This window comes from Bombus terrestris, chromosome 1 (genome assembly GCF_910591885.1).
Source record: "Bombus terrestris chromosome 1, iyBomTerr1.2, whole genome shotgun sequence".
Classification (NCBI taxonomy): domain Eukaryota; kingdom Metazoa; phylum Arthropoda; class Insecta; order Hymenoptera; family Apidae; genus Bombus; species Bombus terrestris.
Genome location: NC_063269.1, coordinates 8,628,226 through 8,649,709, shown reverse-complemented (window position 1 = coordinate 8,649,709; position 21,484 = coordinate 8,628,226). Strand labels below are relative to the sequence as shown.

The 21,484-nt window shown below is 35.9% G+C and overlaps 1 protein-coding gene across 8 annotated transcripts in view; it reads right to left on the bottom strand.

Annotated features, from left to right (window-relative positions):
• The window catches only part of LOC100643794 (nucleolysin TIAR), a 580,836-nt gene that overhangs the window by 26,372 nt on the left and 532,980 nt on the right, over nt 1–21,484 (bottom strand). For all 8 annotated transcript variants that reach the window (XR_007223602.1, XR_007223608.1, XR_007223603.1 and 5 more), the window contains one exon: nt 2,777–2,957. Coding sequence is in view for 3 of the 8 variants with exons in the window: in XM_048404767.1 (XP_048260724.1) it covers nt 2,777–2,957 (181 nt within the window). In the remaining 5 variants the exon portion in view is untranslated. The remainder of the gene's footprint in view (nt 1–2,776; nt 2,958–21,484) is intronic.

Genomic DNA, 21,484 nt, shown 5'->3' with positions numbered 1-21,484 from the left:
CAAGTTTGAAAATTTAGCAAATATACTTGACAGGAGATTGTTCAGGAGGTGTAAAGATAAGTCGAAAATTTAGAATAAAATTTGTCCGTTCGGGGCTTCATTTTCAAGAAAATAAAGTTCGAACACGTTTAGTTAAGAACCGACCTAGTACACGCGTATGATAAATTTTCAAATTTATTTTTCTCGCAAACAAAGCGTCTTGAGAAAAAATGTTATTCTACGTTTTCGACTTATTTTTACACGTAGAATAACTTCCTGTCGATTATTTAATCCTGCCTAGTCCGGATAGAGCCATATTCAAATATACTTCATAAATTTTTAAACTCGATTTTCTCGTAAACCAAGCCTTAACTGAAAAAATTCTATTCCATATTTTGTTCTTATTTTTCCATAAGGAATCATCTCGTGCCTGCTTGTACGTATTATTCGACCGCATCCTGTATATAATATATATACTATAAACAATTATTATTATTATGTATTAGTTTATTTTAGTTTAATAAAAATACATTTGAAATATTAATAATTTAAGGACTCAGCTATGTATGCCCCGTACTTGTACAAATCTATTTTACAGTTTCATTAGTATCACAAGTTTTTATTTTATAGAATTAAAACTCTCGAACAAAAATAATTTCACAGCTGCCGTTAAAAGTAAATTGTCTTTATTACCGCACGACGACTTGAATTGAAAACTGAAACTAATCACACGTGGAACGGATTGTATCACGCACAATTTGCCTGGAGGCAAATGAGAGAAGTTCATGATTGCAGTACGTGGTCTCTGAAATTGCAGAGTCATGATTATTTTCACTCTAATTGTATGACGACGTACCGATATTCGAAGATATCGATTGAATACGCAAGTGATTCTGGCCGCATTCCGAAATCAGCTATCAATTTTGAAAGCATCATTGCATCCCTGTCAGATGCCAAAAGTTCGGTTAAAGACATCATCGTGTTATCAGTGTACTCGGTAAACTTCGTGACGCATCCTGCCTCTTGCTTTTCGATTTTAGACGCTTGCCAAGCGAAATTTGGCAAAAAGGAACGTTGGCTCGAATTTATACTTTTTAGCATTTTATTAAACCGACGTAAAGTACGGTTAATTAAACTATACGTTTTTTACGTCGATATTTATTAAGTGAATTTATCGTCCCTTCCGTTCCATTAAATATCTGTCTCTTATAGTATTCATTTTTCACTCGCGATTTTATAATTGATGTATTTAGCGTCTCTCCTATAAGATCCACTCAATTTTCATATTTTTCATATAATCTGACTGCGAATATTCGTGCGTTATGAAAAATTTAAATGTATAAAAATAGTAGAGTACACGTAATATATATATATATATATATACACACACAATATATGCTGGTTGTTACAAATATTTAAAAGAAAAAGCACATTTAAGTGCAAATTCTTTAATTATGTTCATAAACGTATGAATTTGCATAAACGCATTCGTTGTTTAATTATATGATCAAATTATATGTAATTTATGGAAAAATTATGATATTAATTATATGTAGAAATTGGAGCAATCTTATATAGAGACTAATATAGCTTCTACATACTACAACAACATACGAGAAAGATGGTGATATGTAAATGGTAGCGAGGAGGCCAAAGTAGATAGATTAGCATATGACATAATTATGAGTTAATTATTTTAATTTAAGAAGAATTTTCTTCCACAAGTTTTATCATTTATATTTATTCTACATACCATGAATTTATATTTTATTGTTGACCTAGGAATAAGGCACAATATTTTAAGTAGAATATTTTTCCCAACAAATAAGGACATATGTATATCATAGAAAGATAACGTTAATTAATAAACTTTTAAGACAAATGATTTCCGGAGATCGACTACGACCAGTCTACAAATAACTTTTTATGAGTCTTATTATTAGTTTGCAAAACTAATAACTTTAATATATCTAGCAATTAGAATAGCCGGTCCTAAAACTTTTTGTCCGCCGGAAGGAAATCCGGCTTTAGCGTGAAGAATTTATTATCTCAAACTCGGCGTTGTACGTGAGAACTTTTTCTATCGATCAGCTTAACTCCCGTTTTGCTCGCTTTCTTCCACGCGATGATCTCTGACTGCGGCGTACTTCAACGCTACTACCTTCACCGTGGGGACTTCCCGTCGCACTGACATCTCCGAGAGATATTACACGTAACGTATATCACCACGACATTTCAACAACAATGCGCCACAGTCTTCAGGGACGTCAAGAATCGAGAGATCGTCGGAGCTGTACACTTACGCGAGCAAACTTTTGAAATTAATAAGTTTCGAAAGAACTGCCCACGTTGCGCTTGTCTTCGTATATACTACAAGTTTTGTAGACCACTAATTTTCTAAAACAATCGTTGAACCACCAAGGAACTTTACCGTGGATTAAAAGAATAAAAATAGAAAATTATACCTTGCTAGGATTTCACGCTGGAAAAGTTTGCCAGTTAATTATTGTTCGCGTTATTATAGATGCGATATCGTATTACATTTTTACGAATGTTTTCACGAATTTTGTAGTTTTAATTACGAAACATTTCAATTGTTATTTGTGTAAATTTCGTCCGCTCGAAGCATTGCACGTGTACACAGCTTTATTTTCTGTATTATAAACGACTAATCAAACGAAAATATTAACAGCAACTATCGCATGATTTTTATACGTAGCCAGTTTTATACGTGAACTCTTATATGGAAACTGTATGTTATAAATTTGCGAAGATAATGTAAAAATTTAACGTTTACCTGATAAAAGCATAACCCTTGTCCTTGAATACACGAATCTCTTGGATGGATCCAAAAGGCGAGAAAGTTTTTTGCATTAGTTCTTCTGTTAGACCATTAGTTAGTCCACCGCAGTATACTGTACAGTTGGTCGGACTACTTTGATTGTACACTTCATCGAATGTCAATGGTTTTGCGTTTGCTGCAAATAAATAAATAAAAAATGTTAGTTAAATTTAGATTTACTCCATTATCAAGATAATGCTGTGGATCGAAGTGATGACAAATATTTGTCTGTTTGTGTTTTCTTTTGATTACGTTACCTGTTAATACATTATATGTTTTACATTAAACATTCTAAAATATTAGTTACTCAACATACATTTGTATGCATATGTCTTTAGAATTTTCTAACATACTTTAGATATATCATACACTTTTTTTTGTCACTGTCAGTTGGACATAATAATGAAATCTTAATGAAGTAAGATAATTGGTAAAGAACATTAAAATGTAGAGAAAATTGTCTTATGTTAATAACGTCCGATTAGCATAAAATTGGATAATTAATTAGAATTTCGGATATTTAAAGTAGAAATTGATCTTCCGTCAATGCCGATACATTAATAAAGTCGTTAACACTGTCAAATTTGTAATCTAAAGTTCCTTGCAAAGTTCACTAGCTTCGCGAATTTACATCAAAGTTACACTTAAGTCTAATTAGCTGCAAAGTTTGCCAGATATAACTTTGCTGTGCTGCGGAAATTAATTGTAATATTGCAAATAAAATATGTGGAGAATGGCAACGACGTTATAAAATTCGATCGCCGGAATATTAAATGCTTTTTAATCCCGATACCAGTCTGATAGAGCTATTAAATGGCAGGCTGCATAATCAATATCTTCACCATTTGGTGAACCAGTTAAAATCCCTGATTGCTTTATCTTTAGAAACTTAGTTCGTAGTTTGATCATTAATAACCTTCATTGAAAGTATGAACAAAAAAAAAAAAAAACACTATTTAATTTATGCAATGTATTAATCACGCCCGAAATGTTTCGTAACTTTAACAAAGTAAGGAACTCGAGGAAAACCTAGCGGAAGATTAACAACTTTCTTTTTTACATTTTCAAAAAAACTGTTATTTCGACGTTTCTACCGCATTCGAGAACGTTTAATGTATAAACTATGTATAAGTTCATCGAAAGCTCCGATACTTATTGTCAGAGTAAAAGCTAATGCAAAACTGATGTGCGTTCGAATTATGGAAAATCTTTCTCTGACTCAACATTTAAAGCTGAGATTTAAAATTGCTCCATTCTAAAGAAATATTCGACGTTTTAATGTATTTCAATATTTTTGATTTAATATGGTTATGCATCCAGTGTTCGGCTATATTAAAACGTGTCGATAAAAGAAATATTCACACGTAACCAGCATTCCGTCTCAATGTGATTTATATTATTTGAAATACTACGCATTTTAAAGGGATTAAAATATTTACTTTGAATATACCTACATTGTGTGAGTTCAATGTGTTATAATATTTATGATAGAATATTGACAACCGAATGGTTTTCCAGAATAATGGACCTTAATGGAACGCATGCATCTACAACTTGTATGAGAAAAAAAGAGCCGGTACGATAAAATGAAATGTTTTATATAATTTTTATTCGTGAATACTCCATTGATAATTAATGGGTTTAGAATATATAATAGCGATGAAAAGATACTATCTTTTAGAAAGTATACACAGTTACATGCACGTTTGCTTTATTTATAGTCTCTCTACCTATCTTCAATAATATATGATATCTGCATTCTCAAATAATGATAACGTTAGACAGCAAATTTTGTCGATAGTTTATCGAATTTACGCTTTTAATTTCTTTCGTTCCTCATATTGAAGCGGCAAAAAAAAAAAAGAAAAAGAAAAATACAACATGCAATTATCTAATTACCAGTGCTTTAATAATCTTAGAACTCTGCAACAATGTCGCTACTCAGTGCAAAATTAAAAATTAAGAAACTGAGCTGGTACACGATACAAAGTCATCGATGCATGCGATATTCAATTTTATCGATTAGTTTCCTATCGTAAGAAAATATAATCGGTTCTATCTGTAAACGAAGAAAAATTTGCACACGTTAAAGAAACTAACTTCACCGATATCTGTTTACTATTATCCGGTGCGTCTGCTTTGCTGTTTTAGCATCGGTGATACCCGGAGAAACGGGTCAGGTTTGACGACGCGGAACTCGGTGCAGCAGGCTAGCCGTTCGAGATATCGAACGGCAATGCCAAAGAGGTTGAACCCCGTCAGCTAAGTTTACGATCGTACGGGGGCTTAGCCTATACTAAGGTAGCAGACTATGGGTGTAAACGCGACCGGTAAACCACAGCCTGTAATTGCCTCGTTCGAGGATAGAAGGTTCTCAGGACGTTGGAACGTTCCGTTAAGAACTTACCAGGGGGACGTTCTCTTCGTTTCTGAAAGCTCGGCATTATCTCTTTATTGCCCCCTGAATGTTATTCTCAGTATTCTCGGAATGTCTCAAACTCCCTTCTTCCTTCTCTGTCCCATCCTTCTCCCCCATGCGTTATCGGTTCGCTTTAAAAAATTTTCTTCCCGCTAAAACGCTTACGTAGCCACTATAATATCGATTTTTCTCTTGTGTCCATGAAATTATTATTTCCTTTTTACGAGGCCTCGAACTGCCACGCTTTCGACGATCGATGTCGACCGAACGGCGAATGTCAAAGCGTTGCTCGTTTCGCGAACATTAGATATTGCCTGTAAATTTTCCTCTTTCATTATTTGAGACGTTTAGAGATTACAGGATATGCGGTCGGTCGATGAAATCACGCGACAAAGGTGCTGAATGAGCTAAACGCTACAAATGGTAACAGGTTCTAGGAGTTTGATTAACGATTGGATTTTTAATATCTCGTTTTTCATATAATTTAATTTTCTTCGGACGAAGAAATTGTGGCTTTTATCTATGTGAGATTTGTGAGACCAATCTTTGTGAGATTTTGGCAAAACTGATAACTTCTACCATCTTGACTGTCGTTTCTATTAATTATACAATAGAGTATCGATTATTATAGAATTCTAATTAACGGAACGGTCGATTATCGGAACACCGATCGGTGGAAAATGCAAGGATGGTTTTTTGATGGATGAGATTAGAAAATAAGAACAGAAACCGACGTTCTTGTTTCCATGTAATATTAGGTAACTTGTAAAATATTCCCCGAACGGTGTGTATAGAAGGAATAAAATTTCTTCGACAAGAAATCTTTTATTCTTTGTGTATGATTGCATGCTTATTTATTTACATATTTTGCGATAACAGGAATCTTTATTTTTATGTGTAAGATTTTGTTATCAGTAATCACACTAGAAGTTATCTGTACCGAAGCATCTGTACTATTGTACAAAAGTATTTCATCCGTAAAATTTGCCATGTCACGCACAATCTCTTAGTCATGAAATGTGTTTCAACAAACTATATACATAATGTTACTTATTGCAGAGAAAGTATGTGTTACATAAATCAAATGACCTATGTTTTTATTATATATTTTATCCGTGTAGTGTTGTATAATAGGAATTTAACTTAACTTGAAAAATCACATATAAAATTGTATAAATATAATACGAAAATACGCATATTAAATTGTAAGTCGGACATTTTATCCTTTCTAAAAAGACTACAAATTGAAAAAATTGTTTTTTGCCTAAACGTGCATTAATCGCAGATCTTTTCGTGTTTACGAAAAATTCCAAATATCAATTTTCCAACAAGATTTCTAAATCTTTTTTAAAAGTCTTTTAAGCAAATTTTTAGGAATTACATTAATAATAATGCTTTTTACGCTTTCCGCGTGAGAAGCCATCGATCAAGAGGATAGCTATAACATCTGATCGCTAATCTACGATTTCTAAGTTAATAGGAAAGAAAGCCAACTGATCTTGTCGAATATACTTTTTCGTTCCCCGGATTTAATGTTGAAAAAATCGAAATTCATATCGGATGATCTATACGAAAAATTGCCACGAAAGCTTTAAGGGATAGTAGGCTGAAAAATTGAGGAGTTACTATAGATCCATACTATGATAAAGCTTTCATACTGGCAAGACTCTTTGAATGAAAATCAGCTTTAAAAGAAAAGATCGTAGAGATGAGATCGGTTCGCCCGAAAGGCTTCCTTAGATAGAAAGAGTAACCATTTGCGATCAAAAATTTTATCCGGGCTTATTCACGTTGAAAGTTTATCGACTTTTGAGTGATTCGTAATCAGCTCTTGTTTCAGATTGTATATACTAAAAAAGCAGATTTATATATGTATATACAACCGTACAATTGAAATACAGTTAATCTAAAATAATTCCAGCGTTTTCATAAAATATTGCTTAACGATAGAATAAAAATGAACGTGTATTATTCGAATTAATATCGTTGCATTTTTTTTTTTTTTTTTTTTTTGATTAATGCAATGTTTCGTTGTTTAAATAAAGAGGAATTTCTTTTATCTCTAAATAGAAGAGTTCTCTTCATTTTTTTTAAGAATGACAATGTTTGAATAAGATCTAATGTGATCGTATAAAAAAATCATCCAATTAATATATTAAATAATCGTATACAAAAGTAGAAATTTTTTTTTGTTGCAAATGACATAGAAATGAAATATATAGCCATACAATTACATTAAAATAAGTTTACTAGCCATGTAATTGTGGTATTCCTGATAAAACGTAACAAGTTTATCAGTTACATACTTGGCGCGAAGTGCATACTTCGTCCTCAATTTTTTCTTCCATAACGCAATATTTACTTGAGAAAAATAAACATGAATTTTCTTCTAAAACATAAGCACAAATTGCGAATAATATACGAAAGTTATTCGCGAAAATAGATGAAACGCATAAAACTCGCGATAATACCACTTTCGACTGCTCGATGTTCACGTTGACGCGTTCTCAAAATAGTCATGAAAATTCAATAGTGAAAGTAAGTGACACCTCGTAGCAAGGAAATTTCCTGCGTCATTTCCTCCGTACCATCTTTCAATAAGTGACCTATATTTCGCGTGCGCGACCGGCCATCAGAAGCGGATATATCTCGTTTAAGGAAATCTATCTGCTACTATATTTACTGGACCCTTCGATTCGCCGTGTCGTTGCGAAGGTGATCCGTGATTTATGGCTGGTGGCTTAGACATAGTCGGCATAAGGCTCGCCATTACCGGGAGAGCCTGTAGGTTCCGCGTTCGGCTCATTAGGCAGCTGATTACACGAACGCGGCTAAATCGAACTTCCACACACTCAATCAATGGCGACCCGAGCATGCTCGCTGAAACTTTATTCTTATCTGGCCGGGGGAACAACTTGGCGATCGGCTAACTAGATTTATCGCGCGGATCTAGGAACTTTTTACTTGGCTGAATTCTCGATAACTTGCTAGCCAGCCAGTTCCGACAGGTACAGCCCGAACAGATGAAAGATCAACAAGAAATTCAGGAGGTAAACTCGAAATTTTCCCTTGACCGTGCCAGTCTCGTGCGAACCGGTAGCGTCCCGGAGTTTCAAGATCAAATGGAAAGAAAAAAAGGACAGAACGTCGACAAGGGGATGGAGACAAGACAAGAAAAAAAGAAGGAGAACAGAAAATAATAGAGAGGCGAAAGAAAGAGAGAGAGAAAGAGCGTCGAGAATTGCAGGGAAGAAAGAGAAAACGAAGAAAGGGTGGAAAACAGAAAAGTGAGAAAGGAAAAAAGAAGGGCCGACGATGTTGGACTTTCGCAATATCTTCTCTCGTTCTTTCTTACACTCGGGAAGGAAGTTTCCACTTTTCTCCATTTTATGGCGAATGGAATCTCTAGTGGTCGACGATGGAACTCGAATGTACGTATCTCGTACCCCCCTTAAATAACGTAGATACTTGAAGTTTCGTTGGCACTGGCTACCCCCGTAGCGCGCCAATATTCCCCCGGAGTAAATTCATGCTAGCAGCCTTTAAGTGGACATCGGCTCTCCCTCTGTCTGTCTCCTTTTTCTTTACTGCCGCCCATCTACAGATATTTGAATAATTAGTTCCCAGGCTGACGCCGTATTTATAACTTTCCGCTGGCCTGTTAAAGCGTTATATCGACCGGGATGAAAAGATAAAAATTGCTTTTCTGCTCTCTTTCTCTCCCTCCTCGCCCTCCATCCTGCCCTTAGCTTCTCTTATTGTCCTTCCCTTTTCTTCTTTCTTACTTGTCTTTCTTTCTTGGTTTACCACAGCACCTGGTAATTGTTGTTCCGTAATTGTTATCCGTTTTGCGGTACTGAAGAAGCGCTTAAGTCATTGTCTGCGATAACAGCCCTATTTTGCAATCATAATGACGCTCGTAGAATACGATTATTCGAAAGCGAGTAGCGTCATTATATCTAGTATAGGCGAATTTTAAAGGATAAATATAAAGGTAAAACGTGAAGTATGAACCATTCCCTTTCCTAGTGCTTTGCCAACTTAATTTTCGACGTTTTAAAGCCTCCAATTACGCCTGTGAATCGAACCAACTTAAACGTGTAACATGATTTTCCTACTAAAGAAAAATATACAAAAGTCTTCAATGACACGTATATTAAATTTAAAAACAACGTTTATGGATAATATCGTATCTATTATCCATTTTATGCAAAACAAATATAACGTATTAGAAATTTCATATCACGAGTTCCCGTTATCACAAAACGTAATGCAATTACCATTATTTATTACCTATAAAAAGTTCAAAGTGTGTATTTTTTGTATTCGATATTATAAACACTATTAAAAATTATTATTTTTCAAATCGTTCCTTCTGAATTCTTCGTTTCATGTTCATCGACAATACTGTAACATTAATATTACTTTAGGTATAAAATAATGTTCGTTTCGCCATTTTACAGTGTATGTTACATAACACTAATCTATGATCAAGTAGATTGAGTAAGACTAAAAAAAAATGTGTTATTACTAGAACAGTGTTAAGAGTAAAATCTTCCAAGGCGAAATTTAATAACCACAATTCGACGCAGTAGTGTGCACGTAGGTAAAAGTGCACGTGAGTACAAGGAAAAAATGACATACAATATAGTTACAAAATAGTACAACAGATTGTGCGAAATATCACACGAGTTGCTAATTGTCGTGTTCAATGTTACTTCGCAATTATTACTAGGATTTGTGCATACACATTTGTATCTTTTACGAAGCGTAAGATTACTCCGTTCCTCGATTCTAACTAACTAAATCAGCGGAATAATAGAGGTGAAAGTACTAAGAAACTAAAAAAAAGACAAAAGAAATTATTAAAAGTGAAGGAAAAAAGTGAAGAAAGATTCAGCGTACTTTAGCGTCCGTTTTACCTTGCTCAACTTGTACAACTTCTTTCTCTCTTTCTCTTTTCTCCCAACGCGTTTATCCCGTAGCTTTGCCTATCATTCTATTTTATATGTATTTTGTTGCACAATTTAGAATATTCTCATGTCAAAATATTTTTCAAACAGAGAAAAATAGACGAGCATGCATACTGAAGCCAATGTGTACATTGTATCATAAAACGTTATTGTATTATAAAACGTTACGACACAGAAAATTACTTTCAACGAAATTCGAACGATGACGTCGCTAAATACGTACATACACGTATGTATTATATATGCTACATTCTATCGTATGCACACGCGTTGTACATGTATATACGTACGTATGCAGAGTGCTGAAAAAAAGGATTCGTTGCTTTAAAAACGTATAGCATTCTCGACCATCGATAAAAATTATCCAATTAGCGTAAGTTAATTCGTTCATATTGCTTAGCAATATCCTTGTATTACATATCCTTGCTTAATATCGTTAATGGCATATTTTTTTGTCTTCTTACTAGCACTGTTGCATTGCATGGATCATTTTCCACTTAAATGTGTTCTTCTAGCGTTAAAAGATTTCTCAAATTTAAGGAAAATATGAAAGCATCATTTTTATTCTGATTTTATATCAAAGCGTTAAAATATGAAACGTTTCTTTTTTCCGCTGAAACGAGAATAAGACTGAGATATAAAAATTCGAAAGCGGTAGCAGGATTAAATGTAAGGCTAATTGTAAGATAAGGAAAATTCTCACTAGGCATTTAAATATCTTTGTCGTCTATTATGCTTCCGTTTTTATTATTCCTTTTACGCGTGTTCTCTTACTCGCGTATAACGCTTGGCAAACCTGAGAAATTCGTTCGAATCGGTAGAAGTGTAGATTGGAAATTAAATTGATGATTAATTTGTGCAACATATTTGACAGGATATTTTCACCGATGTTTCTAAATACTACACGTTAATAAAGACTTGTTTCTTTTCTTTCAGTGCCCTGAACAAGACGACCAAACAAGACTACCAATCCGATACAATACTTCTAATCAAATACTAAACAGCAGTTCGCTCACTCGTAACGTTAAGACACACACGACTCGAAATATCTATATCGAAACGTTCCTTGAAATAAACAATCGTTTATAAATCTATCTTGCAAAAGTTTTTCGAATCGTTGATTAATATAGTACGCGTCTAAGAATACTTGTATAATAGAGTGTCGATGATTTTTCAACAAGACAAAAAAAAAAAAAAAAGAATAATAATAAGGACGAAAGAGAGAACAGCTGTATATACACGGAGAAAAATAATAGCGATAGGATATTACTTTAAATCAACGGGCAACGACTTAAGTCGATGCCAAGATCGGCATCGACTCGATGCCTCCACTTCCGGTTGGTTTATCGTAATATCTTATGGCTGCAACAACAGGTAGCGGTGCTGATATTTTTCTCCACGCAAGAACGTATAATATAAAGTACGAAGAGTGAAAAATGGAAAGTTAAAGAGAATGTATAGTATAATTATGGTAATAATAAGTACAACAAAGATATAAGTAATGTAATATCAAGGTATTCGAAAAGTTAGAAGAAGTAATGGTATTAGAAAGAGATAAAAAAGTAAGAAAAAAGTATGAAACATATTTTGTAGTAAAGGGTAAATTAGATAACGTTCGTAGCTAGCTTGCTTTGAGTTTTGGTTACACTTACACACTTGTCTAAGCCCTCACTCCCTCTCCCTTTCTTTTTCTTTTTCTCTTTTCTTTGCTATTGGCCTTAACTCCTGCCGTATGTATCACCCTCCTGCAAAATATCCGTGTTAAAACGACACGTACGAGAAAATTGCCAAGTGCGTCGACGCTTCCTATAGAATACAATCGTTATTATGCATGTTCCTTTAAGTGGTCGTTATTGTTTAACGTTAATTGCCGTTTTGACAGAAACAAAGGTATTCGATGTTTCTTCTTTCGTCGATTATATTTTCAGAATGGTCGTTTATATTTGTCAAGAATCTATCGAAAAAATGATGTTTCAAGGATTATAGAATCGATATAAGGGAGAAAAGAAATTCTATTTTGAATGTGATTATGTTCTTTATATTGGTCTTTCTCGCTAAAGAGCCTCAAGTTAAATAAATCTTTTCAGAAATTGGAAAAACTTTTAAATGGATTTGAACAAATATCTAAGAGGATTTTAAACTTCAAAATTTAATTAAGAATCATGTTTTATCATGCAAAGGTTTTAATAAACTTGTTCCTCAGTATATTGGATAAAAATATATGTATAATACCTTGCAGTTTATAAAGAAAATATACTTTTAACTGTTAAGAGATTATAACGAAAGGTATTTCAATTGGAATTGAAAATTGTTGCATTTTCAATTCTATTCCGAGGCTATAAATATGACAACTCGGTGAAATTAGCGATAACATATATTACAAATATGATACTCAGGATCTACTGTTAGTTTATAAATTAATTAGATTATTTGTCCAATTGAATGTTAAAATATTTTCAATGACTAGCTACGCAAAGTTTCGATTCTATGAATCATATAAGAAATGTAGAAAAGATACGTTCAATCATGAGCTTCTTTCTGCAAACGTGCAGCATTTAACGACCTTCGTCTTTGAATGGATTTCTTTTTTCCTTGTATTATGTCTCTCGCTTACTACTTTGACTGTAGTTTGTACATTCTTATGCTGTTCAAGTACTAACGACAATTTAATGGATCCACTCATAATGACAAAAAACTGAGTATTTCCGGGCCAGTTCCTTCCATCTCTTCAGATTATGTTATAAATAGCGCGATACGTCTTTTTATGGACGGTATTGTACGATGTATTAACGTACGATGAGATCGAATATAATTTCTAAGTTGATGTTACAATCAAGCTGTAAAATTTTAAGATCAAATTTTCTTTCATGAGATAACAATCTTTACGAGAAAACGCCAAGATTCATATCTCCGTTTATTTACAAACCTTAAACAAACATAAGTTTGTTTGTCGACTGCTTGCATCGATTAATATTACAAGTTACCATACATTATAACTTGCAACATTTTAGGCATTTTAGTAGCTCTTGTATCGACTTCCAATCGTTTAAATAATCCACTGTTTATAATAAAACGTAAGATATCTCTATTTCATCTGTAAGATTTTAACGTTATATTTGCCACGGAATGTTTCGTTCACTAGAACTGGAAAAAGGGTTTACGATCTTCTCGTTTCGCGTAACATGCCGCTAAAAAAGCTGTAACGGCTCTAATGTTTTCTTACAAGCAGCTTATTCCCCTCCGTCACTTTGCATTACCATCTATCGATCTTATCGCGACAATACGCGCCACTATCAATTTCATCTTGCTCGCAGCCATAAACAAGCTATTACTCTGCTGACTGTTCGATTTGCAGCACGCGTTAGCCCCGTGCGCCCGAACTCGAGCAACGAAACAGTACTTGCTAAGTACGTCTCTCATTCAACGAGGCCGTTTAATAATCTTTAAAATGAGCACTCCAGATTTAATTACAGGGAATTGGGAGGTCGGTCTGCTTCAGGGTTACGAACGTAAAGCCCTATACTACTGAGCATTCTTGAACAATAAACACGGACGCATGTTCCCCGCAGGGACATTATCAGGATTAATAAACCCGCGGGTTCAAACCACGCCTACCATACTTTGCCGAGACGGCTGAGTAACCGTGGCCGTTAAAGTTTCCGTATAATCTTGGGATAGGCGGTTTCGTTCCACGGGAAAACCGTGCTTCGAAACGTGAACACGCCAAAACTCTCGGCCGCGGCATCCAAACGTACGTGGAAGGGTTACTCGACTATTATTTATGAGCGTTGTTTCGTACTCGCCGTGCCGCTACTGTGATTATCGCCTACACGGCAACCAGCCACAGCCTATCTTCTCCTCTTCGTCTGTGATATTATCTGCTGGCTCGTCGTTATACGCGTCCCACCACGGATACGACCGATGCGCGAGAATCTTCTGCACGGATAAACGAAGTTGAAAAGAAAATTTATGGCCGCTCTTAACCTTCATCTGTTACAGTAACGACGCTCTGCACGCGGTGTAAAGAGGCAGGCCGGTGATTGAATTGTAAACACGTACGGCTATACGTTTCTTCGCTCTTGCCGCCACTATTGATTAAGTTAATACCAAATCGGGCGCCGATAAAGAGTGACGTTACTCGAATATTTTGGAAATGAAGTTTAGTCGAAGATCTTTTTCAAACTTCCTTTCCGTGTTTTAATGTTCAGGGCATTTGTCGATGGGAAAGATATTTGAATGCATAATGAATGTTTGGGTATTGGTTTGGGTATAATAGCTTCGATACGTTGATATTTATAAGAAAAAGACACGAAAATTGTACCAAGTCTCTCTTACCCTGCGCGTATTGTTATATTCTTATTATTTAGTAATCGTAGAAATATATTTCTCTGGACGGTCTTGTAAGGAAAACACCATACGCTATAATTTGAGACCAGGTTTAACGATAATAGATAATTATCTATTATAAATATATTATAAATTATAATAGATATTATTACATATCGTTTAGATAATTAAGGGTTAAAGTGGCGGAAACAAAGTTTTATATCGAAAAGCAACATTCGTATGATTGTGTCGATGTGTGTGTCTTGCGTAAGTGGAACAACTATATCTTCGAAACGGTTCGAGATGAGAAAAATGTCACAAGGTAAAATGAACTGATATGGAACGAAGCATGTTCTGGAATTAATTTTATGCATTTTTACAAGGCAAGAGTACAATATTTATCTCTTAAGTGTAGAGATATTCAGCGATGTATTTCGCTAGGAACATGAAAAGTTATGTATAGGTATAAAACTCATATGTTCGGCAATATAAAGGAAAGAATGAAAAAATATTCAGAATGTAATACAGGATCGTCCGAAGATTTATTATAGCGCGCACTTCTTTTAGATCAATAATGTTATGCTGCATATATATATATATGGGTACTTGGATACTTTTTCCCAAGAAATGAAAAGTTGTATCGATTAGCGCAGTTAAGAACATAGTGTTTTTATAAAAGTGCAATTTTGTGCAATTCCACTTTTCAGATGCGTAAAAATATATAAAGTTAATTCGCAGACATGCTTCATTCCATACCATTTCATTTTGCCTTATGACATTTTCCCTCGTCGCTAATGATTTTAAAAATACAGTTTGCCCTAGTTTCGTGAGACACCCTTTATATTTATGTACTCCCTTTAATGGCAATTAATCTAATCTTATGTGAACTACATTGTATTAAGCGTCGTCCGCGGCTCTGTCACAAATATATCTGTCGGTTAAAAAATTTTTGTTACAACCATTCTCTTCGCTGGTATCGTAAAATTTAGTTTATACATATTATATTTTGGAATAATATTAACTCCAAGAAAACTATGCTTAAATATCACGATGAATGTATCTATGTATAGTCCCTCCTTGATTGTTTCGGTTATCTCCGTCAAATGTTATTTGTTAGTAGTTAATTCTTTCAAGAGAGAAGGTAATTGTTGTTGTTGCCAGCGGCGCTACAAGTATAGACCATTAACCAAGATTTACTTCTATACTCGACGAGCGCGCGGTGGCCGTAAGACGGTTGTGGATTTCTAATAGAGGTGTTTTCGTCTGGCAATCGATTACCGTAGTAGAATCTGGAACTCAAGGAGGCTCGTAGAGCCAGGTCTGGCCTGGTGCTTCGTGCTCCGTTCTACGTGGTTTTCAACTCCCTTCTCTGCGCGTCGGGCCAAGCCAAGATTTGTAGTCGCGGCATAAATTCGAGCTTTCGCCCTTCTCCGACTTGCCTTAATAGATTAGTGGCCCCGATAAAGGTGTCCAATACGCGTTTCTGTGTATTGAGTCGTTCCTACTTGCTGCTTTAGCAACGACTGATCCGAATTAATTCGAATTCTGATAAAACGTTTAACACCACTGTCGCATTCTGACAAAACATTTAAAACACCTGTACAACCTCTGCTACCGTGTCCTCCGCACCCTCGATTTTCAAGCGGAAGAATTTCCCCACCGCAAGAATTTTTCGAACATCCGATAGCTGACTAAACGATCAGGGATACTGACCTCCGTTTTCTCAGATTGTTAAATAAAGACAACAATAGCCATCCGTTGTAAATGCCCTGTCTCGAAATGTAATACACCTTTCGGCGTGCCGTAGAATTTTAGCAATTAGTTTACGTGCTGTATGACGAGAAAGGTTGAAAATTGTTGCTCGATACCAACGACCTTTTTAGCCTTCAAGTTCGACAGTAAGTATGCACACACACACACGCACACGGGTCGCTAAACATTGGTAAACAGGTGTAAAAACATTTGCAAAGGAGGATGGAAGAAGAGCCACATAAACACATAATTACGTAACTGAAATGCACAGGAACGTGTATACACTACACTGTCAAATATTGATACACGCAAGACCGTAAACGTGTTGGAGAAAGACAGAGACCGGCGGTGTATGTACGCTAGGTACACAGCGACAGGAGGAAGCTTCATGCACGACACCGAGAGAAAGTGCGCACCCAGAGGCATGTAAGAAGAAAAGGAAAGCAAAGAGGGTGAACCGCGCACGTTGAACAGAGACAGAGAGACGGCGAGTATGTGCAAGGGAAACCGATCCGAACGCTTAAAGAGCCACGGGGGTGTTCAACAGCGTTCCGCACTCGACGACGAAATGGCCTCCCGCCGCTTTATCGAAACGGGAAAACCAATCCTCTCTCTGCACCTTCGTTCGCCTTTCGCGTATGTGCCTATATTACCTTCGATCCGCATCTCTGCAAGCTCTGGCCACCACCTACAGGCACCAACGCTTACCCACCAGCTGCAACCCTTCTCCAACTCCTTCGTCCTCGACACTATACCAACGTGTTCGGCATCTCCAGCCGAACCAGCCTCCCAACACTGAGTCATTCACTATGTTCCCAGCAGGCCGCAACCCTCAGGAATTTCATTTCGTATGCCAGGGTAATTATATGCCGGAGTTTTACACGCGCGTTCGTCCTTCTTTTACCGAGCCGTGTAAGTATTCCATGTAAGCGAATCCGATTCGAGTACCGTTCGGAAATGATTTCGTTCGGAGGATTGGCAATGAGAATTTTTAATCTTAAGTGTGATGCGAGGTAGAATTAAACGATAGGAAGTTATGCTTGGATCTATCTTGGTTGAGAATATTAAGTTGCTCTTGTCGTTTGATTTCTTTGTCTAGTTGCTGGTGGAGATAGTTTCATTGGTCGAACGTATGTACGTTTGTTTGTAAGTGTGCGTTATAGGGTATTGTTAAATGGCACTTAAATAATCAAATTTAAGATGGATTGTATTATTGAAATAGGAGAATAATTGTGAATGAAATATAATATTTATATCGTTACTGATATGCATGTATTGAATATATATCGACTGATATGCGTGTAATGAAATGTAATTACCATATTATTTACGTACATGTTATTTCGGAAGTTTGATTAATTTTAAGTGATAAATTAATCTTGGAAATGAATTACTTTTCCGACATCTGTTCTTAACACTCACGTGCATGGATTTTTTAAATTTACATTGGGATTGAAATGTAGCCTGATCAATCGATTAAATGACGCGTTGTGTATCAAATGAACAAATTCACTTGTTGAATTTCACAAATGAATTTCGATGAACGTCACAACTTCTATTTATTCCTATTCCGAAGAACGTCCACTTATGGCAAGAAGTGGCTACTCAAAGGAAAAAAAAAAAGAAAATAATGATATCACATTACAAAAAGTAATTTCGTTTACAATACCAGAAGTCGCATTACTACCAGAAGTCGTTACAGAACTAATTTAAATTTCCTAAGAGTCTTAGATTCTTGAAGTTCTCTTAAAATTTTACAATCGCAATTGACCTAATTATCAGTTTTTCCATAAATTCCAGAAAAACAAACGACCCTGCTCGCACGTAAAAACTAAACTCCCACGACTCGTTCTAAATATGCGAACTTTCTCGAATTGCTTTGCTTAAGCTTAAACGAAGCACCGGTGACGATTTGTTCGGTGTTATCGAAAGTTTCGGAAGCGAAAGTCTTTCTAATCGCGGAACATACGGTCGTCCGTTTCATGCGATTGTCGTATCCAGCGAGAGTAATCTATCCGAGAAAACGATACTTGTGAAATACTGAAAAAAAGGACTTTGCGAGCAGGAAAAGCGTATTATGGTGGAAGTTCGCTCTAATACGAAGGTGCTGATAGCTGTGATTGCTCGACCAACGACATAGGGATGGGTTAGTGGCTGTAGCGGTGATTCTCCCCCGCAACCACCCACCGGTTACTACCACAAACATCCATTCGAGTTTCCAGCTAACACAGACTCTTTCCTTCGTTCTCTCTTTACTTATCCATCTTTGCTGGCAGCAGTGGCTGTGTTGTATCTAGCGACGATCGTCGTTTCCTCCGCGTCCGACCATCATTTACCCTCCTCTTGCCCCTGCGCCGCGATTAAATGGTCGCGAAATTGCCACGATTTTATGCATACCTAAAGGCTTGCAACGCTTCTGTCCTCGGATTATGCCATGAATTAAAAAGTTGACACAGAAAAATAGGCTTCAATTTTCTTGAACAAAACGTCGACCATACTTATTGCTTCGATCGTCTGATGTCTGATATGCATTGAAGCGGGTGCAATCGAATTTTTACACTTTTCTTCCAGTTAATCGAGCTTTCTGCGACGATGATTAATTAATATAGCGAGAGTGTTGGAATACTTGATTTCATCGTGTTATAGTCGAACGAAAGAGTTAGAGGGCATAAAAATTATAAACCGTTCCAAACTTGGAACCTTTCAAAACTTTTAGAAACCAGTTATTCGATTAAACAAGCTAACAATCTTGAGCTTGTTGCTGCCATTGTTTTCTCCTTTTTCCTTTCGTTTCTCAACATCTCTCTAGTTTTACCGATCGTTTGCAGAAAAAAAGCCTTACCTTCTTGCTCTGCAAACTTCATTTGAATATGCAATCATTTTCGACTTTTTAACTTCTCCCTTCTACTTTCATTATATCGAACCAGTGCTCGGCAAACATTATATATTTCATGTTCCAACTCGAATACGACAGAGTTCGCAATCCAGAATCGAAAAGTCAATCAACCATCATATACACACATCGTGATTGAAATCAGTTTCTATAGAACACACGAGTCAATCAGAAACGAGATAATCAATTCAATCTTTCTGCAAATACTTTTTTTGTTTTTGTAGCGCATGGCCAGTGTGTTTAACATTTACGATATAATGAATTCTTTGCAAGAATTATATCAATCAATCGACAAACAAATGGCAAAGAGTCGTAGAATTAAACGAATAATATGCACACATATACACATATGTATACAATGTGAGCGTGTAAAAACCACCATCTGAAAATAACTCGTTATTTATTGACTATATTAAGAAAAAGTTTCAAGTAAAATTTATTGTATCTAAGACGCCTGGTTAGACGAATACATTTCAGTTCCTCCAATAACTTTGAGATTTTTCATAGTCGCCATATATTTTTTCTAACATCAGTCGATCCAGCTGCACATTCTTACACAAGGCTATTAACCTATGTACAACTAATACGTTGTCTTTGTCGTCTGACTAAATCTCTTAAATACAATAAATTCACTTTCAACGTTTCCTGACAAAGTCAATAGATAACGAGTTATTTCAGGCGCTTTTCACTTTTCCCGACTCATTCTCTACATAAAACGCATGAGAATATTAGAGAATAGTTGCTATGTTTTTATACAACTAGCGGAGAGATCGTTGCAAATTAGAGCGTTGAGCGAAGTAACCGCGATAACCGAAGAGGGAGGAGCAAAGTTTATCGCGAAACATTGTTTCCCTGCAAGTTACAGTATCTTTTCCGTTTCCTTCCGCGGAACACTCTTAGTTCGCTGGACAGCGATATATCAAAGCTATTTGCAATAATAATTTCCTTGGTCTATTTTCATGCAAAAAGATACACGGTCTAGCTGGTGCACTCGCGACCCCGGAGAGTGATGTACGATCTTGATTGGGCGAATCGAAGTAGACGTCGCAGAGGGAACAAACGAGCGCCGATTTACATCGGAAATCCGGCAGCGAAATTGCGGGCGAACGGAGTAGGTTTATCGGTACGATTTGTATAATCGTCAAAGTTTTTGGGATCGGATCGGGCGACCATGCGCGCACAGCGTCTCTCTCTGGCAAACTCGATCGATCTTCGCTACCGGGAATCTAATTTTAACCCTGACACTGTCAATTCGCTCTCGCTTACCGATTATTACCGCGGGTGTCCGTTTTTCGTGTTGATATTCTTCTTCTCAGAATCGTACACGTCCGTTCAATTCATCTTACGATGCGCGTAAATTTGATTTTCTCACGACTCTACTCTTTTCCGTAGTAGTTTTAATAATATTTATTTTCGAAATGAATGTTTTATTTTATTACATCGTCAGTAAATGTTCAAGAAGTTATTTGAACTTATATTTATCGAAGACTATTTATTAATTCAGCTATTCATCCGTCTGATAAAATTGTCGTATTTATCGATAAAATATATTATGTATATAAGCAAATTGTATAGAAAATAATTATCAAATTTGGTATTCTCAAATATTTCTGTAGAAAATTGTAATTCGAATGATTGTATTTCGTTTGATCCATTAGACTCGGACTATAAAAGTTCTATACACGTTTGACAAAATAAAGGGATTACGTAAATTGTGTTAAGGAAACAACTTTTTAAAGGTCTAACTCTATTTTCGTTGCTTATACCGCCGCGAAGCCTGTACTTTAAGATAAGTTTCAATGTACCATAGTAGGAGGAATGGCTTTCAATTGCTGCTTGAAAAAAGGACCGTCTGGATGTTTTAATGGGCGAATGGATCTTGCAACGACCTACTGTTTAGCTGCAGTCCGAGAAGGTAGTACAGAAAAGATACATGGCTAGGATACATTGTCTCTGGTGCGAAATACATCTCTACTGCAAGCACTTCTCGCAACAATACCTACGGGACCGTGTGTTCTACCTGTACAGGTCAGGTTTCGAAGTATCACCACCTTCGAAAGAGGTCACCAAATGCATTCCCCCCGATGGTCTGTACCGATGTTGGAAAATTTACCGTGTAATTGGTTACTTTGGGATGCCGAGACTGGCCGAATTCGATCAATAAACCAATTGGGAAAAATTTATCGGCGAAAGAACTGTTAGGCGAACAAATGTTTCTATAATATTACCTTCATTTTTAATCTCTATGGTCAAGAAAGCTCGTTCCAAGAAGGTAAATTGTTCACTGTCACAGCACGATG